The following is a 19806-nucleotide window of genomic DNA, read 5'->3' as shown; positions in this document are numbered from 1 at the left end:
GGCTATAATTTCAATTCCAAATGAATGAGAAACTTTCCAGAGACATTCAACCCAGCCCTCCTAGCTCACCACCCACCTCCGCCTGCCATACATACACATTTTTGCCTATTGTTCTTTGTTGTATACTTTCCTGCCCTCTTTTCCATTTTTACTTTTCTGCCTCTCTGGCTAGTCTTTGTGCCTCTGAGCTTCAGAACCCAGAGTATGCAGAGGATGATTGAAGCGGGAAGCTAAGGGGAAGAGAAAGAAAGAGGATTGGTTCTAATTTTCTCAAGTCTAAGTACAAGTAATGTTCTGATGACTCTGTCCTTCTCTCTTCCCCATGTTAAAATAATGGGAATTTTGAAAGTTCATTATCTTCCTAAAACTCTCATGAGCCAGCTAGAGAGCTTAGATTTACCAAAAATCCAGGTCTAGATAGTTAATTTTCCAGCTAAGATGATAGATGTATCAAATGTATGATATCTTAATATCTTTTTCATTTTTACACATACAAACAGTATATATATTCACAGTGTACATATATATATGAATACATACCTACGAGGATATCTCCCAACTTTTTTGAAGGCTGTAATTTCAATTCCATATATATAAATAGAGAGAGAGTTCAAGTCTACTGTTGTGCCGGTGAGTTCCATGTGTTTTTAAAATTCCGTCCATCTCTGTGAGATGATAAACTGAAGCTCAGAGAGGTTGAGTGACTTGTCCACGATCTAACAACTATACAAGAACCCCTATCTGCCCATTTTGGTTTCCATGAACTATGACAGGACAAGATACCCTAAAATTAGTGAATAGAGACTAACCAAATCTTTCTGTCTGGCCTCCCTGTGAGAACCACCTCCCGTCTTGACAGTGTCCCAGGAACTTCTCCCGAAGTGTTCGGGCTGCCCGCTGTGACTCCTCGCCAGTGCGGATCCGCACCCCGGCAGGGGGCGCAGGGAGCATCCCGGCCCCCGCACCGGCCAGCGATGGAGTAGGCGTGACCGGGGGTGGCCCGCTCGGGGCTGGTGGGAGCAGGACTCCACCGCCGAGGGGGTGAGAGGGGGCAGGGAGGGGGAGGGCGGGGACTGCCCGCCCCCTGGCCCGGTCCCATTGGTCGAGAGCTTCCGGGCATTCCCATCCCACCGCCCGCCTCCAGGGAGAGGCTTAAAGTGTGCGGAGCAGGTGCCTCGGGGGGGCAGCAACTTTGCGCTGGTGTCCAGGCCGAGCGCGGCGCCCATTCATTCTCCCGAGAGTCCACCCATCTGCCCGGCCGGTCGTCTACCTGGGGAGCCAAGACCAGAAGAGGGGCCCAGAGCGCGGCTGAGCCGCGCGGGTTGGGCAGGGGACGGTGGCCGCAGCCATGCAATCGTGTGCCGGAGCATGGGGGCTGCGCCTGGGCCGCGGAGTCGGGGGCGGACGCCGCCTGGCTGGGGGCGCGGGGCCGCACTGGGCGCCGCGGAGCCGGGACCACAGTAGCGGCGGAGGGGACAACGGCGCACCTGGGGCCTCGCGCCTCCTCGAGCGCCTCTTGCCTCGACACGACGACTTCGTTCGGAGGCACATCGGCCCCGGAGACAAAGACCAGAGGGAGATGCTCCAGGCCCTGGGGCTGGCGGTAAGGATCGCTACCCGGCCCGCCCGGTTATGCCCGCGGGGCCTCCCGCCCCGAGCTCTGCTGCGCTCCGCGTGGCACCCGGCCCGGGACCCGGCCCTGGCGTGGACTCCACGCGAGCTCGCGCTCGGGGCCCCCTCCCTTCTCCCAGCAGCGTGCTTTCTCCTGCACCTGCTCTTCGTGCCTCAGAACTGTACGTTTCTAAACCGGCCCTTGAGCCCCGCGGATGAGCCCTAAGTTTGCAGGAGGAGAAGGGAGATTCCCTGGTTAGGGTGGGTTTATCCGGTTATCTCCGGTTGCCGACTGAAACCCAACCCGGAGTAGCCGAATCACCACCCAGCTCATGATTTTCTTTCCTCCAAATGATTTCTGGTTTGCTCAAAGTTTCCTTTTCTCTTGAAAAAGAAACCCTAATTAGGCGATTTAAATGAGGTTCCCACAAGCCTTTGTGGATGCAAAACACAGAGGCGACTCTTTTAACTCAGAGGCACTTTCCTCTGATTTTAGAGTTTACCGATTTGCGTTTTAATTTTAGAGCATTGATGAACTGATCGAGAAGACGGTCCCCGCCAGCATCCGCTTGAAAAGACCCTTGAAAATGGAAGACCCTGTGTGTAAGTGGGCCGGAGGGCTTTCTTACACTCGGCTTGCTCTGGCCTGTGTGCCTTCTGTGGTCTCTGCAGGTCCGATTCTGGGGTAGGATTGGCCAGGATTGGGGGTACATTGATTGACAGAAAACAGCAGTGGGTTTCGGGGTCCGGGAGAGGGTGGGCTCTTTGGTTCCCCGAGCAGCCAGTTCCGCACTCCAGGAGGCCGTGCAAACGAAGGGCCGTGTACGAGGACCCCCCACTTCCCAGGCACCCCTCTCACGTGCCAGGGGCTCGCATCCTTTGGCTTGAGAGGTGTCATCATCTCTTTGCAGATCGAGATACACCCAGAAAGGAAAAAGTAATTGCCTACGGTCAGGCAACTTCAGAAGTGACAAACATGGGAGTAGACCCAGACATCTGGCCTCCCTAGCCCAAGCTTCTTTATATCTCAGTAGCTTCAAAGTGTTCTCTTAGCTCACATCCAAATATTACTACTTACCTGCTGAAAGTTAACTGTACTTTTCAGGTCCAAATGGTACTTGTTGGTTATGAAAGCTCAGTTTATTCAGACCTTATTAGAATTTTATTTTATTTTAAAAATGTTTTTAATGATCACCCTTCAGAGGTATTTTTATGTGGGTACCTGACTACCATGGAGTGAGCAAAGCTGAAGAGTCTTTTTTTTTTTTTAATGGGAATGAATTATCTGGTTATCTCATTTTCTTTTTCTTTCTTTTTTTGATTATCTCATTTTGGGGGGGACCAGAGGGAGGGAGGTTGGCCGGGATGGGGATCTGAATCACTTTCGATCACAGAGATGCTTATCCCTTTTATTTCTGGAATCAATGCAATTGTTTTGTTTTTAGGATAGAAAGGATATGTAGATGGCAAGCTTTATTTTGTTTTAAAGTGGGCAACTTGAGGAATGGAGCCTGTCTGGCACCAGTTGGCTAATGCTGTACCTCAAGTCTGTTGAGAATTGCTGCCCTTGTTGGTTTCAAATCCGATGGCAAACTTACACATAGAAGAAAATTTGCACATTTTGTTGAATTGAACTGATTGAGACCAGGGTTGGCTGGAAGTCTTATCTATTTAAATTTTAGGAAATCAGAATCCTGACTCATTGGATGTTTAAAGAGTGAAGGGTTGTGTATTTTTAAAGCAAGCCTTAGGTGAGTATTTGAACAAGAAGATGACTTCCTGAGAAAGTCAGGGAATGTTTAGTTTAGCTTGTTTCACAGTATATCTAAAATAAGATGTTCTTTTAAGACCATTAGAGCTTGGGAAACATGTCAAAGTTGTCTGTCCTTTTTCTAGTTCAGCTACTTGGTTGCAGCTGAATAATTTGAACATCAGAGGACTCTGTTTCTCCTCTCTCTTTGGAAGCAGGCTCTTGATAAGTAATTTGCAACTTGAGTGTAAACTTTAAACCTAGCAGCTTCTGTGAGATTTGGGGCTGGTTCTATCTGGTTTGTGTGAAGTGACTATGAGAAACTATTGTCAATCAGAAGCCCCCCTTTCCCCGAAATGGACTGGCTCTTCAACAAAGCTTGCTTCTTGTAATAGTGAGCTGGGGTGGTGAGAGAGTGGGGGAGGATGTGTCTGCAAGGCATGAATATTTTACTCTGAAGTATGCACATGTCCTGGTTAATAAATGTTCTCCACGTGGGCACAGCAAATTGGTACATGTTACCTCTAGTAATCACATTTCCATTTAATAGTGGCACAGCATTATTAAACTTGGTTTCATGTTTATCTGTGTTCTATTGTAGTCAGAGAGGAATTCTGGACCAAATATTTATTTGCCACATACAGAGAAAACTGTAATAAGAGCTATTTATACAAGTCTTACATGCTCTTATTGCTGAGTAAAAAGATAGTGAGAGTTGTAAGCAGTGTGGAGACACTTGGGTTAGTTCTTGTGCATAACTGAATAATCTCAAACATTTACATAGGGCTTACCATTTGTCAGGCACTTTTTAAAGTGCTTTTCATGTGTTAATTTATTTAATCCTTATTACAACCCTACAAAGTAAGTACTGCTGTCACCTCCGTTTTAAAACGAAGAAACCATGGTATACAGAGGATGTAACTTGCCCAAGTTCACAGCTAGTAACCAGTAGAGGCAGAATTCAAACCCAGGCAGTCCAGTTATACTGTACACACTCCAGCCACTAGTCTACATTGTCTTCATTGTATCATCTGCAAAATAGTGGGTGTACGAAGTAGAAAACTTACGTCCTGACTCATCTCAAGTATCTAGTTTACAGATGTGGTGCACAAACCCAGTCATGCTGGAATCACTCTGCCAACTGCTCTGGTGAAAATATGATGGCATGCTGAGTGTGCAGGTGTGGGGCTGGAGGGGCGGGACTGAGACTGGGAATATTGAGGCGAGCTGGGGTAGGCTGCTACAGGCAGAGGGACCAGCACGTGCAAGACAGAGTGGCTCGGTAGAATCAGGCAAGTACAGGGGGTTCATCAGTCATGAAGGATGATCCTCTTCCCTTTGGACACTTCAGGAAGTGCCTTGAAAAAATACCTTGACTATCAGTTGGTCTCTCAGTAGGTCAGAGAAACCAGCAAAGCTACTCAGTTCAAAACCCTATTAGGGGCAGGCTGGTTAGCTCGGTTGATTAGAGCATGGTGCTGATAACACCAAGGTCCAGGATTCAATCCCTGAACTGTCCAGCTGCCAACCAAAAAAAGGGGGAAAAAAAACCCCTATTGGTTTCATCCTGTTCAAGTATATCCCCACCCCCATCCACATACACTTGCAAAAAAATAAAAAATAAAAAGACTAAAAGGATATATGTCAGTGGAAACATTGATTTCTCTGAATGGTGCCATTATGGGTGATTTTAGCTTTCTTTTTGATACTTTGCATTTTCTGGATTTTCTACAGTACTATGTATTCATTCTGTAATTAATACAAAATTAAAAAGTACTTTATGAGCCAAGGCAATCACTTTTAGCTGTGGTATGCCTTGCTGTGAAGTCTTCTCAGAGGAGTGAGCTCTGGGTAGCCAGACTGAACAAGACTGAACTAACTTTACAGAAGCTGCAGGGATTCAGTTTTACACAAAATTGCACATTGCTTATCATGAGCATGCTCTGGAAGAGAGAATAGAAACTAAACCCCCTAATGTTCAAATTATTCAGCTAGAGCTGAGGAGCTGAAATGTCAGAAAGAGATTTTGACGGACTTCTGAGAACAAAATGTTCTGAAGCAATTGTTTTAGAGTGATTTGTAATAAATGGTTAATGGAGGGGGCATTATGTAATGCAGCTGCAGGTAGTGACTTTGTCACCTGAGTCGGGTTGAACACTCCTGAATTGACCCCAAGGGCACCTAGAATGGAGCAGCTGTTCTCCAGCCTGTGGCCATCAGTTGTCTTCCAGCCAGATGACGTCCATCCTTGGATCCTGCCTGTAGACTCCTCAGTCTGGGACAAGGCTCTCCTTTGGCTGTGCTGGCTCCTTCAATTCCCAGCTTATGTGAATTATTATTTTATCCTTGACTAGGATGATTCCAATAGACTTTCATTAAACAACTGTGGAAATAAATGAAGACCAACCAAATGAGAAAAGCAAAAGCTATTTATTCTGAACTTGCTATGGCAAGGGAGTCCAACCTGCATTCTGGTAGAGGACAGGAAAGCTTTATAGCGGAAGAAAGGAAAAGCACTAGGTGTGCCCTGATTGAAGGCTGTTGACATGGGGACGCTATATGAGGGCTCACGAGACGTGGGGCATCTGATGTATTTGGTTAGGGGTACATATTTGGCCTTGTATTGTTGGTCCTAAGTTGGAAGTAGGACAAAAATTTAGGGAAGCTGCCATTTATTAATCAGCTCCTGGCCATTTTGGGCTGATTGTTATGGTAGTTATTGTTCAGTTTCCTGAATTGTCACTAGAGATAGAAATCTGGCTTTCTGCAAGTTTAACTTATAGCAGGCTAGCTTCCTGGGTTGTTTATTGTAAATAAAAGGGGTTAGTTTCCTGCACAGGTTGTGGATGAAAGTTCTATTTTTAAATACAGTCTGGCCAGTGCCCTTGTGTATATTCAGTCTCTCACAACAGAGTCTGTCATGTCTTTATATTTTTATCATTAATTCTTATCAGATAGAGAAGAATCTGTTGATCTGACATACCTTGGACAGTCACCCTGTTGCCTAAATTGTTAAATGTCAATTGACTATTATTGTAATCCACTGTGGGTACATACATATGAATAACCGTAGTCTCTATCCTCAAGGAGCTTAAATCTTACCTTCTTAATATAAATTGAGTCACAAGGTTAAAAAGTCCCAGGTGCCATGAGAACTCTGGATAAAATGTCGTGAGTGTTCAAAAATGGTGTGAAAATGAATGGAAATACAGGATTTCTGAAACAGAGTTAGAAATTGTAATATATCTTCTCTTCTTAGAAGCAAAGATAATATCTTTACATTGAGTTTGTTTTGTGTGTGTAAATATGTTACAGAAGAAGGAAAAAACTCAGAAAGGCAATACCTTCTTCACTGAGAAAAAGGAAATGGCAAAATGCAACGTGCAAAGCATAATTAGGGAAGTACTTGAGCATGTTGTGTATCATGCTTGGTAGAATCTTAGGGTAATTATGCTATCAATCATTTGGGGGTATTCAGAAAAATGTGGACTATATCCTGAGGGAAGTGGAGAGGTAAAAAAATACATGTATATTTTTTGGTAGCTGGCCGGTAAGGGGATCCAAACCCTTGACCTTGGTGTTATAACACCGTCCTCTAACCAGCTGAGCTAACCGGCCAGCCCAACATTTTTATATTAAAAGAGATGAATCCTAAAATAAATTATAATCAGTTTTTTTCCTTCCTTTTAGAATTAGAACACCAAAATAGAAATTTCTGTCTTTATAAAGTATTATTTTGAGCATTAACATTGTTTTGGGTTTTCTTATTTTTTGACACACAAAAGATACAAACATGGCAGACATATGATGATGAGGGGCCAAATAGGTCATGCGATTGGGAAGAAGAAAATGTAAAACTTTTCCTCTTCATCTTGTTAAAGGATCATTGGAATTAATATAGCGTCATTAAAGATATTTTATATAAAGGCAGTTACTTCTATAAGATTATTTATTAAATTGACTCTTTTTTTGGAAAAGCCATTGTATTATCTCTTGCTGCATAAGAAATGACTGCAAAATGGGGTGGCTTAAAACAATAATAAACGTTTATTATCCTCATAGTTTCTTCGAGTTAAGCATTCCAGAGCAGATTAGCCGGTGGTTCTGACTTGGAGTCTGTCGTGAGGTTGCAGCCACGTGCTGGTCGATGCTCAACCAGGGCTGGGGGACCCCTTCCCAGGTGGCTCACTCACATTGCTGGCAAATTGGTGCTGGTTGTTCCTCACATGGGTCTCTCCACAGGCTGCTTGAGTGTCCTCACAACACAGCAGCTGAATTCCTCCAGAGCCAGTGATTCAAGAGAGAAAGGCAGGCAGAAGCTGTCTTTTTTATGAAGCAGCCTCAGAAGTCCCAGAGCATCACTTACACCACATTCTATTAGAGTCAGCCACTAAGTCTGGCCTGCATTCAAGGAAAGGGGAATTAGTTTTCACCCTTTGAACTGAGGAAAGTAAACAAGTTTGCAGATATAATTTTTTAAAATAGACTTTAGTTTTAGAGCAGTTTTAAGTTCGTGGCAATTGAGCAGAAGATACAGAGATTTACCATATAAACCCTGCCCTCAAACTCCCCCATTACTAACATTCCCCTCTAGAATGGTACGTTTGTTACAATTGATAAACCTACATTCATACATCATTATCTTCAAAAGTCTGTAGTTTACGTTAGTGTTCACTCTTGGCGTTGTACATTTCAGGGATTTGAACAACTGTATAATACCATGCATCCATCATTAGAGTGTCATACAGAGTAGATTTCACTGCCCCATTTACAATTCTCTGCATATGTATTTTAAAACTACCACATTCGTTCAAATTTGTACATACTTTTTTCTTAAATTAGAATTTATTTTATTTTATTGTTTTTCTTCATAATGAATTTTATGTAACATAAAAAGTACTCAGTGCTATCAAAATGAAGTCAATTATACTATATTGTAAATATAGTGTTATGCTTAAGGACTGTTAAGGTACAAAGCACCATTTGCCCATACGTGAAATGCCCCAGACTACTCAGCTTTTTGGTTTTTGAATTAGTGTTTCCTATCACTTTTGTTACCAGTGAGTTATTGAGCTACTATTATCAAATTTGCTTCTGCAGTTTCCCCAATCTGCTTCCATTCTGCATTTATCAAGAGGTTTCTATGGAATATAAGATACTGTTTTATTTAGGCACTGGGTGTACAAGAGTCAGGAGGTAAAAGATGATAAAGATATGGTCCTTACTATATGTTACTACCGATAGGGAGATAGATATTGAATAGCCCTATGAGTCTGCAAATAGGGTGGATGCTTTGGTTGAGGTTATGGTATGAGCACAACATACAAATGTGGAAATACGGGGTTATTTGAAGGATGGTGAACAGACCATGTGGGATCATAATGGAGGGCTCAGAACCATAAGGGATTTGGGGTTTTTTTAGTAGTGGGGAGGCGTTAAAAATTATTACAAAGGGAAGTGATAGGATTTATCTTATGTTTTGCAGAGTGCCTCTGAGATCAGAGCCAGGGAAAACAGCTGGGAGACAGTTGGAGAGTTTAGATGTGAGATGTTAAATGTGCATTAGTTCAGGTCCACCAGAAGCAGGTGCCAGGACAGTATTAGATATGGAAGATATTTATCGGGGGTGCGAGCAGGAGAAGGCAGGGGAACCTTCAGACTAACGCAGTTCTGACCCTGGTGGAAAGGGAGAGAGATGGAAGGAAGATTGGGCAAAAAGACTCTAACACCATAGCACAGAGCTCAGAAAGTTTTGGTCAGGCCAAGAGGGGGGGACCTTGAGCTAAAGCTGTTCATGGGAGGAGTCCCATGTTTCAGAGTCTGCTTTAATTCTCCTGGTGGGCTTAGCAGGAGCCCGTCAGGCAGCCCATGGGAAGCATGGTTTGGTACAAACATGGTGGTTGATCCAGAGGGGCAGCAGATGGGGCTGTCAGTTCCTAGGCTGGGTTTCTTGGGGTGATGGTCGTGTCATTAACAGAGAGGGAATAGGGAAAAAAGAGGGTCCTGGAGGAAAGAGAGATTGAGTCCTGCTTGAGCAGAACTGGGTTGGAGGTGCTTGTGGAACATGCATTTGGAAAAGTTGAAGCAAGTCAAGGGGATACATTTTCAGGCAGGGGGCTGTGGACCCCACTGTCATATTCTGGACCTTTCTTAGGCACAAGAGGGAAGAAAGTCCACATAGAGACATAAGGACCCTCTCAAGTGGGAGGAGCTGAGAAGCTGCCTGCCTGGATCTCTCTGCATGAGAGACAGGAAGGGTGAGACTGAGCATTAGGGAAAAGTAGAGTTTTGGAAGAGCTATTGAGCACTTCTGGATGGTGAGGAACCTAGTTCCATCTGTATGGAGGACCTTCTGAGACTGAAAGGCATGAATCTGTGGGGTCAGTTAGGACCTCCTCACCCCAGCAGCATTTAGTGACCTGGAGCAAGAAATGAGGTGATTGGTTCAGCCGAGGTTGAGGATTGGCGAAGTCAAACACCAAAGACTTCAAGGTCCACTTGTCAGCTCAGGTCAACTGAGGTTTGGAGAGAGGTGTGGTGTCACCTGGGTTCGGAGAGAGGTGTGGCAGCCCTGTCCACATTGTGCCTGGAGGCTCAGTGACCAGCCTCAGGAGACCAGGAGTGAGGGCTGAGCCGCTTACTGGGAATCGATTCTAGAGCTTTGGGGCAGGTGTGAGATGGCAGATTGTGAGCTGCTTGTGGACAGGACTGTGTTCTGACTTCTATTCTTCATGTTCTCTCTCCACCCCACCAAATAGTCTCAGTTATACAGTGATTGAAGAACTGTGATCTCATTTTTACTGCTCAGGTTTGTTTTACATAGTAAGCCTAGTCTATTTTTACAAAAATGCAAACTGAGAATTTTAGTAAGGATTACCACTGCCTATATCATCAACATATTGATTGATTAAACAATGAGGAAAATAAAATTTCTGAAATTATTGTAGGCACTGCTTTATTTCACAGAACTTTCTTAATAGCTGTAGATTTCCATCTATAAATTTCTCTGAGGCTCATGCTCTTAGGTTGAACCAAATGTGAGAACATTTTGTGTTCTGTTTGTTTGAACCAAATGTGAGAACACTTTGTGTGTTGTTTGGTCATCATGGGTTCTGTGATGAGTGAGTTATTGGGAATATTGACCAAGCTGTATGTGAGAGTTCAGGTGAATTTTCTTTGCAACACATTGATCCACCTGTGTTTTCTGAGCTCCTGCCATATGCCTAGAAACCCACTATGCCCCAGCTCACAAAGAGATTATAATTTACTTGGGAAGATTCTGGACTGGACTGCAGATTTCTCCATATGCCTATTCCTTTGATCTGTAAAAAATCATCTTTCCACCAGTCGTGATAAATTGTTTAACTTGGACTCTTAGAACATACCCTTCCCTTCTTGTTCTTACTCTGCAGGCCATAGCAATATATCCACAGGGTAGCAAAGAGGAAAAACAAATACTCCAGGACTTCCATGGATTCTCATTTCAAACTAACCATTTGGCCTGATTACATAGGTCAACTGGTATTCCACATAAATATTATGAATTGCAATGCTTCTCTGTACCTTTCTTTAAAAACATTCATAGAAGCCTGGCTGGTTAGTTCAGTTGGTTAGAGCACAATGTTGTAACACCAAGGTTGAGGGTTCAGATCTCTGTACCAGCCAGCCGCCAAAAAAAAAAAAAAAAAAAAAATCATAGATTAAATAAAGAGAGGCTGTGTAGGAGTACTCCCACAGAGAAGAGTATGAGCCAAGTCCAGGAAATGAAACAACAGACACAGTGCCCCTCATCCCTCCCACTGTGGATGCTGTCCTGGTTTTCCTGCAGCTGGTAGATCCTGAAGCTGTGTGTCATTCAGGTGAGCAGGAAGAGCTGCAGGGATTGCTGCTCACCCATGTGGAGACAAGAGACCATGGAGCCATCAGAGACACAGCTAGGACCTGCCTCAGCTCATTTCAGGTGCAGATGTCCTGAGGAGGGCTCTAACCCAAGGGTCATGAAGGAAGAAGCGGGGTGGAATATTCATTGGCTGAGCAAAAAAACAGGAAAGAGCCTGGCAGTATTAGGGGAGGGGAGTAGGAACCCCGCATGATGCTGCCCTGACCACATGCCGATACCTGGTGCCCCTCAGCTAGTCTCCAAGGGCTTGCAATTCAGTTTCCATTCTACACTATGTAGAACATATGGATTGGCTTGGCTCTCTGGAATGAACAAATTCTGTGATCGTCAGCAGACTTTGGCTGTGACACCCTCCTCTGCCCAAAGAGGATATTTGACAAATAACAGGGTGTAGGGCTTATGGGCTGAGGAAGTGGGATTAAGCCAGGCAGTTATAGGGGAGGGAAGTGGGTGCTGTAAATGACTAGGTGATGTTAGGGAAAGGCTAAGCATTAGGATGGAATCTGTACTCAAATTCTGGCTTTCATTCAGACAAATCAGAAAATTCTAACATATGCTATCATTCATGGCTGTTTATCTTGATTGACACCCCCACCCCATGGTTCCTTGTGCAGTTTTGAAACCAAGGATCTGCATGTTGGCAAGAAAAATCTGCCCAGGCGGTCTCTGTCCTCACATTCTGGCCCCAGCTTTCCCCTTCAGCCTCTGGCAGAGAAAGGCCTTTCTCGAACTGGTGACATTGTCTGGGCAAATTCAAATATGTGTGTATTGGTTTTCAGCCGTGATGATTTCCTTGGAGACCTTTTCCTAGTGTCGTGCCAAGTGCATGGAGGGCAAGGAGTGGGAGGGAGGCCCTGACACTGGCTACCTACTGCTCTGTGCAAGGCGCTGCTGGCTGGGCTGCCCGGAAAACACCCTGTGGATTGCCCTCCAGTGGTGGGGACTGATAGGAGTCTGCACGCCTATATTTCACAAGGAAGATTTCATTCTAGGCATACATTTTAATTCTTGAATAAATAATATAGGCGCGTTGTCCAAAACTCAAATGCATGAAAAGGTATACAGGGAAAAGCAAAACTCCCTCCCACATCTATCATCAATTTCTTGTGAATCATCTCAGAGCTGTTCTGTTAATTTGTAAGCACATGCATATATCTGTTTATTCTTTTTAAAATATAAATGATAGCATAATATGTACACTGTAGAACTGTAAGCATAGCATTTTTAGACTGTCAAAGAAGCAAAGAATAGATAGATTTATCCATATAATTGAGGCAAAAAAAAAAACAAAACAATAGGGCTGTGTTTGGCGTAATGGATTAAGGATAGGGAACAAGGTGTGTATGTGTGTGTTTAGCGTAGCAGGAGTCTTGACTCATACAGCCTGCCGGTCCATTTCAATGACATTTTTCCAGTTATGTGCAAATTTACGTATATGGGAAATTAAAACCTAACTTTAGCAATGCATTGAGTATTTGAATCATCTTATTCCTGTTAAAAGGCATTTATGTGGGGTAGTGGTTGGTGCAAAATTCTTGATATTTTTAGTGAAAGTGGCAAGAGAGTTGCTATTAGAAAAGCTCTTACGTGGAACTAGGTAAGGAGAGGCATTCATTCTGAATTCTGAGAAGCAGGAGCAGTGCGAGTCGTCACCTGCGAATTCTTAGGGAGCAGTGCCAAGAGGTCACTGAACTCTGTCCTTGGTACATGAGGGCCAGGGCATTATGCAATGCTCTGAGGCAGAGGAGTAAATAAGGTCAGAAGCAAGCATTTATTCTGCAAGAAAAGAATCTACTGCTTAGGTTCCTGAAGGATTGCTTGAGTTCCTTCATGGCTGGGAGTGCAAAATAGCGCACAGCACCTGGCCGCCCTACAGAGCTGTAGGCAAGGAACTGGAAAATGACAGCTTGCCTCCAAGTGTTTCTTAATGCATGTTCCTTTTCTCGTTCTCTCTCATTGTCCCCGGGTTAGTTTCATTGTAGTTCACATTCAGAAAGATAGTTGTAGGAATTAGGCCTATGCACAGTAGCAAGCTGTTTTTGTCAAGTTGAAAGGAAACACTTGAGGAATGTGCGCTGCTGTGAGGCTTGCTCTGGGGGAAATCTGGTCTTCTTTTTCCTCTCTTCCCTTTGTCCCCACAGCTTCCTAGGGCCAGGCTGCCCAAGGTTTGGATGGCATAATCACCTTTTTATAGTGCTTCTCTTACTGGGTACGGGGAAAAGGCTGCCCCTTTTGGGATTATGGACCCCCACACAGTTTTCTCTAGAGTTCTTTTCCAAGGGAGAAGAGAAGTGCAGTGGTGGATACTCTGTGCTTAGGATTTGGAGTTTTATTTATTTATTTTTTAACTGGGGTTTTACTTAAACCTGAGCATGCGTCTGAACATGGGCTTAGAGACCCAATTCTGCTAAGTTCAATGTTGGGTAGGTTCGGCTGGTAGATCTCTGACTGTGGGCTTTTCTCCCCATCCATTGCTGTATTAGTCTGTTTCTGTTGCTTATAACAAGATATCTGGAGCTAGGTAATTTATAAAGAAAATAAAATTTATTGCTTACAGTTTTGGAGGCTGGGAAGTCCACAGTCTAGGGAACACAGCTCATGAAGAAGGCTTTGGTGGTGGTGACAGTGACCCAGGAGTCTCACATGGCAGAAAATGGTGAAGCGGAAAGAGAGATAGTTCCTCATGCACTCTCCTTTCAAAGCCCTCAGAATCGTGCCCCTGACACCATTATTAATCCACTCACTATGGCATGGTCCTACAATCTAATCACCTACCTGTTCAAGGCCCCACCTTTCAATGACCGTAATAGAATTTCCCCACCCTCAACAGTTACAGTGGGGATTAAGCCTCAATGAAGTTGGGGAGAGGGGTCATTCAATCTACAGCAATTGCCATCATGATATCTAAGTAACAAACTCTGGGCTCCTAAATACATACATTGGGTTTGTTCTTCTGCAGAGTTGGCCAAAATGAGATTTCATGAGTGGGTATGGAAATGGCAACGAGCAATCAAATATTTGAAACAATTCAGATACTCAATAAGCTGTGAATTTGGGGAATACTTTTCACGTGGTGGAGGAAGCCTGTGGTCTGAGATTTTATCACAGTAAGAAACAGCTTAACTCTGTCCATCAAGTCACAGACTGTCTTGATATCTGGCTGGGAAGCTTGGTCATGATGAGCTTCTCCCACCATGCATACTTTTATGGAAGGCAGCTATGCTCACCACTATACCACCAACGCACCATGCATACTTTTAGAAGCATGAGTAGGTACCTACCCTACTCTTGATGGCTCAAGAGTGTCGATTAGCTTTTTGTCCAGGGGACAGTTCATTCTATTAATTCACTTTTTTCTAAGCAGAAGGTAAAATTGGGCATAAAGATCAGGCTATGTTGAGGACCAATCAGGGAAAATTCGTATTAGCCCCATGGACAGGGGCAGAGTCCACAGGTGCTTGGGAAGTTTGCCTGGTCCTTTAGAGACTAGAGTACTGTACCTATGTATAAAATTAGAAACTTCTGTGTCTCAAGTTTGACCATTTTTTATGCTTCTGGGTCTTATCTATAGTTAACTTATTTTGTTCTTCATTTATACTAATTGGCCTTTAAAAAAATTCCTGGTGTTGGATTCGAGTGTGTGAGACATCAGTGGCTGCTCTGAGGGATGCTGATTTGTATCTAGAGACTGTAAACTGAGGTGGAATGTGCCAGTACGTTCTTGGCTGGTCCGGCATGGTGTCTTCTCATCCTGCTGTTGAAGGATAGGGGCAGGGCAGGACTGGGACCTGGGTGGCAGAAGTCAGCTGAAGGAAGGGAGACAGGAACTGGGCTCTAGTCAAGGCTCTCTCACAATGAGACTTGACCTTTTCTATCCCTTCTGGACTAGGAAGAATGAGAGAATTGGTTTTCTCGCAAAAGGGAAATTCAGAATCCTCCACCGTTCTAGTTGAGAGTCTAGGGCCTCCGGACACATCAGCATCCCCCATAGTAGCACTGATGATTTTCACACTTGAATGAAACACTTGAAATTTTTAAAAGGCCAATTAGCATAACAAAATAATTAATTATAACGACTCAGAAGCATAAAAATAAATGGTCAAGCTTGAGACACAAGTTCCTAGCTGAGAGAGCTCCAGAAAGAAGTTCTTAGGAGCAGAGGGGCAGCACTGGGCCCACTGCAGCCACCTCCTCGTGCCCCTGGAGTGGCTACCCTTTCTGAGGTTCCCATTAACTCACCTGCCACAGTTTGATTTTTTTAAGGGGGAAAATGAAAAACTTTTAATCACCAAAGGAAATCATAATAGAAAAAAGTCAAGCACAGAAGTAAGGCTTGTTGATCCTACAGTGTCTGTGCCCTATCCCACCAAGCTGGGAAAAGTTTATAAATATTTTGTGGGCTCCTCAGGCCTCAACTTCCCACCGGCTTCCAAGGGGTAGTTGCCATCTTGGTTCCTGAGCTTCTTCTGTCAAGTGGACAAAGCCCTGCAAAATCGTCATTCAATTCAGCTTCTTTTTTTTTTTTAAAAGATGACCAATAAGGGGATCTTAACCCTTGACTTGGTGTTGTCAGCACCACGCTCACCCAGGGAGCTAACTGGCCATCCCTACATGGGATCCGAACCCATGGCCTTGGTGTTATCAGCACCGCACTCTCCTGCATGAGCCACGGGCCAGCCCCCAATTCAGCTTCTTGACTGAGACATGTGGAGCGGTGGAGCTGACTGTCAGGACTGGGGTGGTGCCCTAGGGATCCCAGCCTCCCTCTTCCCTTGGGGAGACCTACCTACCTATCTTACTCCTTCCTCAGGAGATGGCCTGTGACAGACCCATAATAGAAACATTAACCCTACCTTTCATAGCAGTTGTAATTAGCATAGGCAGTGAGGGCTACTATCACAGGAGCAGGAAATAAAACAGTAGTAAAGAGAACTTCTAAAGGTCTACAAGCAAAATCAAAGCAATATGTTTGAGTACCTCCACATGGGCAAAGAGAGTGGATTTTTGTTCAAGAAAGGCAGAAGGGTGGTAGCTTGTGTTCCCATAGGGAGGATACCTGGGGTTTGGTTTTAATTTGGGACTCTTCTCAAATTCCAGCACTGAGCTGTATGGCTCCTGTCACCTCCGTGATCTGCTCCTGAACCTTGAACTGAATTTTTCAGATGACTTGACACAAGGAGGGACCATAATTGTGGCTCTCGGCACAATAGCTAAATTCCTATCTCTCTGGTTCCAAATGTTCTCTCAGGGTAGAGGAATGAGGAAGGAGGTTTCTGCACTGGAGGATCATGTTGACAGTTTGATTAACTATGAGACTACTGGTCTAAATAATCCTTTTGAGTCCCACCGATTTCTACTTAGCTATTTCTAATTATCTCATCTACCATTATATTATTTTTCCCCAGGCGTGGATCCAGTTAGAAACGAGCCATTGAGTCGCTCCAGCCAGTGGCAGAGCAGCAGCAAGACCAGCCTTTCCTTTCCCAACTCAGGCTATGAGCATGAGCGAGCCATGCCCTGCACAGACCGCTGGGCTGGATAATTGGCTCTGACATCTGGTCGGGTCACATTGAGGAGCTGTGGGGAAGCTACTGCTCCTCTCTGCACATACTTTCAGCACATTCCAGAAATGTAGTGCCTGCTCTCTTGTGCCAGTGGACAAGAAGGTTGTTTAGTAAAGACACTGGTACGCACTATCTGGGTTGATTATTTTCAGTAGTGGGATCTAAACAACGTATGGAAAAATGTCTGGCTCAGTGCTGGAGTTCACCTGAGCTTGTGAGCATGGTTTAACTGGCCAGCAGGGCCCAAAGGTAGCACAGCCTCTCCTGAAAAATGCTCATACAGCTCCCTTTATTAATTTGCTAGGGCTGCCATGAGCTATTACCACAAACTGGGTGTCTTAAAACAACAGTAACGTATGTCTCTGAGTTCTGTAGGCTAGAAGTCCAGAATCAAGGTATTGGAAGGGTTGGTTCCTTTTTGGAGGCTCTGAAGGAGAATTTGTTCCATGCCTTTCTCCTGGCTTCTGGTGGTTGCTGTCCATCCTCGGCGTTCCTTGGCTTGTACAAGGGTACTTCAAAAACTTCATGGAAATGGGCTGGCTGACTGGCTCAGCTGGTTAGAGCACAGTTTTGTAATGCCAACACCAAGGGTTTGGATCCCCGTGCTGGCCATCTGCCAAAAAAAAAAAAAAAAAAGAATTAAAAGGTAAAACAGATCTTTCTGTGATTTTTTTGAAGTAACCTTGTAGATGCATCTCTCCAATCTGCTTCCATCATCACATGGCATTCTCCTTGTGTGCGTCTCTGTGTCCAAATTCCCCTCTTCTTATAAGGACATCAATCATTGGATAAGAGCTTGACCCTAAGCCAGTATGATCTCATTTTAACTTTATCTTTGGAAAGATCCTATTTCCAAATAACGTTACATTTACAGGTACCAAGGGTTAGGATTTCAACATGTCATTTTGGGGAGCACAATTCAACCCAGAACACTCCCCTTTCCCATCTCCCTACTGGACTGTCGTGCTGGCCTCTTACCATATCTCCCTATGTCCAGGGTCTCCCTCTGTGACGTCTCCACCATTAATAGAATTATCTTTCTATAATGTAGAAAGAATCATATTATTCTCTAGCTTGAACATACGCTATGAGACTTGCAAAGGCTAAAACTCTTGATCTGACAAAGCCCTTCACAGACTGTTCTCATTTGAGAGCTGGACCTTTTGTTCTCACGGCATAATGTGTAGCAGTGAACCTGTCGCTCTTGCACAGGATCTTAATTGAAGCTGGCCCTGCCTGCCAGGCACTGCTAATTAATCTCCCTCCTACTGGGCTTCTGAATCACACTGCCCCTAAGAAGATTAGTTTTTTCCAAATAAAATTTTGGGAAAATAATCTTATTATTTATTATATATTTGTTTACATATTTATTTATTATATTATTTATTTACTTGGGAAAAATCTTGCATGATTTTTCTTAAGCTTGCTGTCCTTGCCTATCTCCTTAGTTGTTGATTTATTGTACTTTCACTTATTTCCCAGACTTTATTGGAAGAAGACAAGATGGTCTTCCACAGGCAGTTGGATTATATTTACTCGTAAAACTGATACTTACTGAACTGTCCTCTCTTTACGTAATCTGCTCTGGCCAAGTGACATATCACTTGTGAATTTATTTCCTTTGAAAGTGTGCGGAGTGGGAGAGGGGTATGTGTGTGTCAGCTGGGCGGAGGGTGAACATGTTTTCATTGAAGATAAAGAAGAATTAATGAGAGTAATATCCAGATAGAGTTCAGTAGGGTTAAAACAATGTGAAGCATCTTCCTAGCCAGCTGGCTGTCTTAGATTTTGCAGTACCTAGATTTTTCTCTGACATAGTAACAATAAAATCAATCAATTCCATTTCTCCAGTCTCTCCTTCCATCATCACATGGCATTCTCCTTGTGTGTGAGTTTGTTTCCAAATTCTCCTCTTCTTATAAGGACACCAATCATTGGATAAGAGCTGACCCTAAGCCAGTATGATCTCATTTTAACTTTATCTTTGGAAAGATCCTATTTCCTGAGTCCTTAAGAAGATCTTAAAGACATTTGCCTAAGTAGTTCAATTGCAGTTAAATTTTAGTAGCATGATCTGTCTATCTGCAGAGGGACACAGAAAGAATCGCATAATGTCATTTGTAACTAAAAAGTATTTATGTAGCAGGTCTCAACGTCGCTCTATGGGTTAAAGTCTGGAATCTGGAATTAGAGAGACTGGATTAGTAATCCTTTAACATAAAGCCTTGTGACCTCAGGCAAGTGATCCTCTTCAAGCCTCAGTTTCCTAGGCTGCACAGAAACTATTTGGTACAATTCCTGGCAGAGTAAGTGCTCAATAAATGTCAGGTGCTATTATTATTTTGTTGTTATTATATGAATGATCCCCAATATGGGGTCTTACCTGCATCTAAGAACTTTTGTAATTCTTACTTAATTACCTAAGTGCCTTGATGGGAATGCTGGTTAAAACGGCATGTGGGTCTTTTATTACAACTGATTTGTTGTTGGCGGATGGGCCTTTTATCAGTAGCCCTTTTTAGTGACACAAAGGAAAAATGTCTGACTCAGTAGGACAATTTTAGAGAAAATGTGGATTATGTGTTATTTAATACTGAAACCTTGCCTGCTTCCAGAGAGCATAAGGCAATTTAAAAGGGGAAATTCAGGGCCAGCCCGTGGCTCACTCGGAAGAGTGTGGTGCTGATAACACCAAGGCCATGGGTTCGGATCCCATATAGGGATGGCCAGTTAGCTCACTGGGTGAGCGTGGTGCTGATAACACCAAGCCAAGGGTTAAGATCCCCTTACCGGTCATGTTTATAAGAAAAAAAAAAAAGTGAAAATTCAATATTTTGCTGAAAGTAAGACAAAATTTTTTGTAGAGTAAATACAACAGAAATGTAAAGGGAACAGAAGAAACCTGGAATAAGACAAGTGTTAAAATTGGGCAATTTTGGCAAACGAAGAGCCAGAAAAGAGTCAAAAAAGTTATGAGAAGC

The 19806-nt window shown here is 43.7% G+C and overlaps 1 protein-coding gene across 1 annotated transcript in view; it reads left to right on the top strand.

Moving 5' to 3' along the window:
* Positions 1-1268: 1268 nt before the first annotated feature.
* Positions 1269-19806, top strand: part of GLDC (glycine decarboxylase) — an 87800-nt gene continuing 69262 nt past the window's right edge. The window contains exons 1-2 of the mRNA XM_063081034.1: positions 1269-1603; positions 2136-2214. Of these exons, the coding sequence (XP_062937104.1) occupies positions 1349-1603; positions 2136-2214 (334 nt within the window). The 5' untranslated portion in view covers positions 1269-1348. The remainder of the gene's footprint in view (positions 1604-2135; positions 2215-19806) is intronic.

The sequence above is a fragment of the Cynocephalus volans genome, chromosome 16 (assembly GCF_027409185.1).
Source record: "Cynocephalus volans isolate mCynVol1 chromosome 16, mCynVol1.pri, whole genome shotgun sequence".
Taxonomy (NCBI): domain Eukaryota; kingdom Metazoa; phylum Chordata; class Mammalia; order Dermoptera; family Cynocephalidae; genus Cynocephalus; species Cynocephalus volans.
Note: the sequence above shows the minus strand (reverse complement) of the source record. Positions and strands in the feature narration are given on the sequence as shown.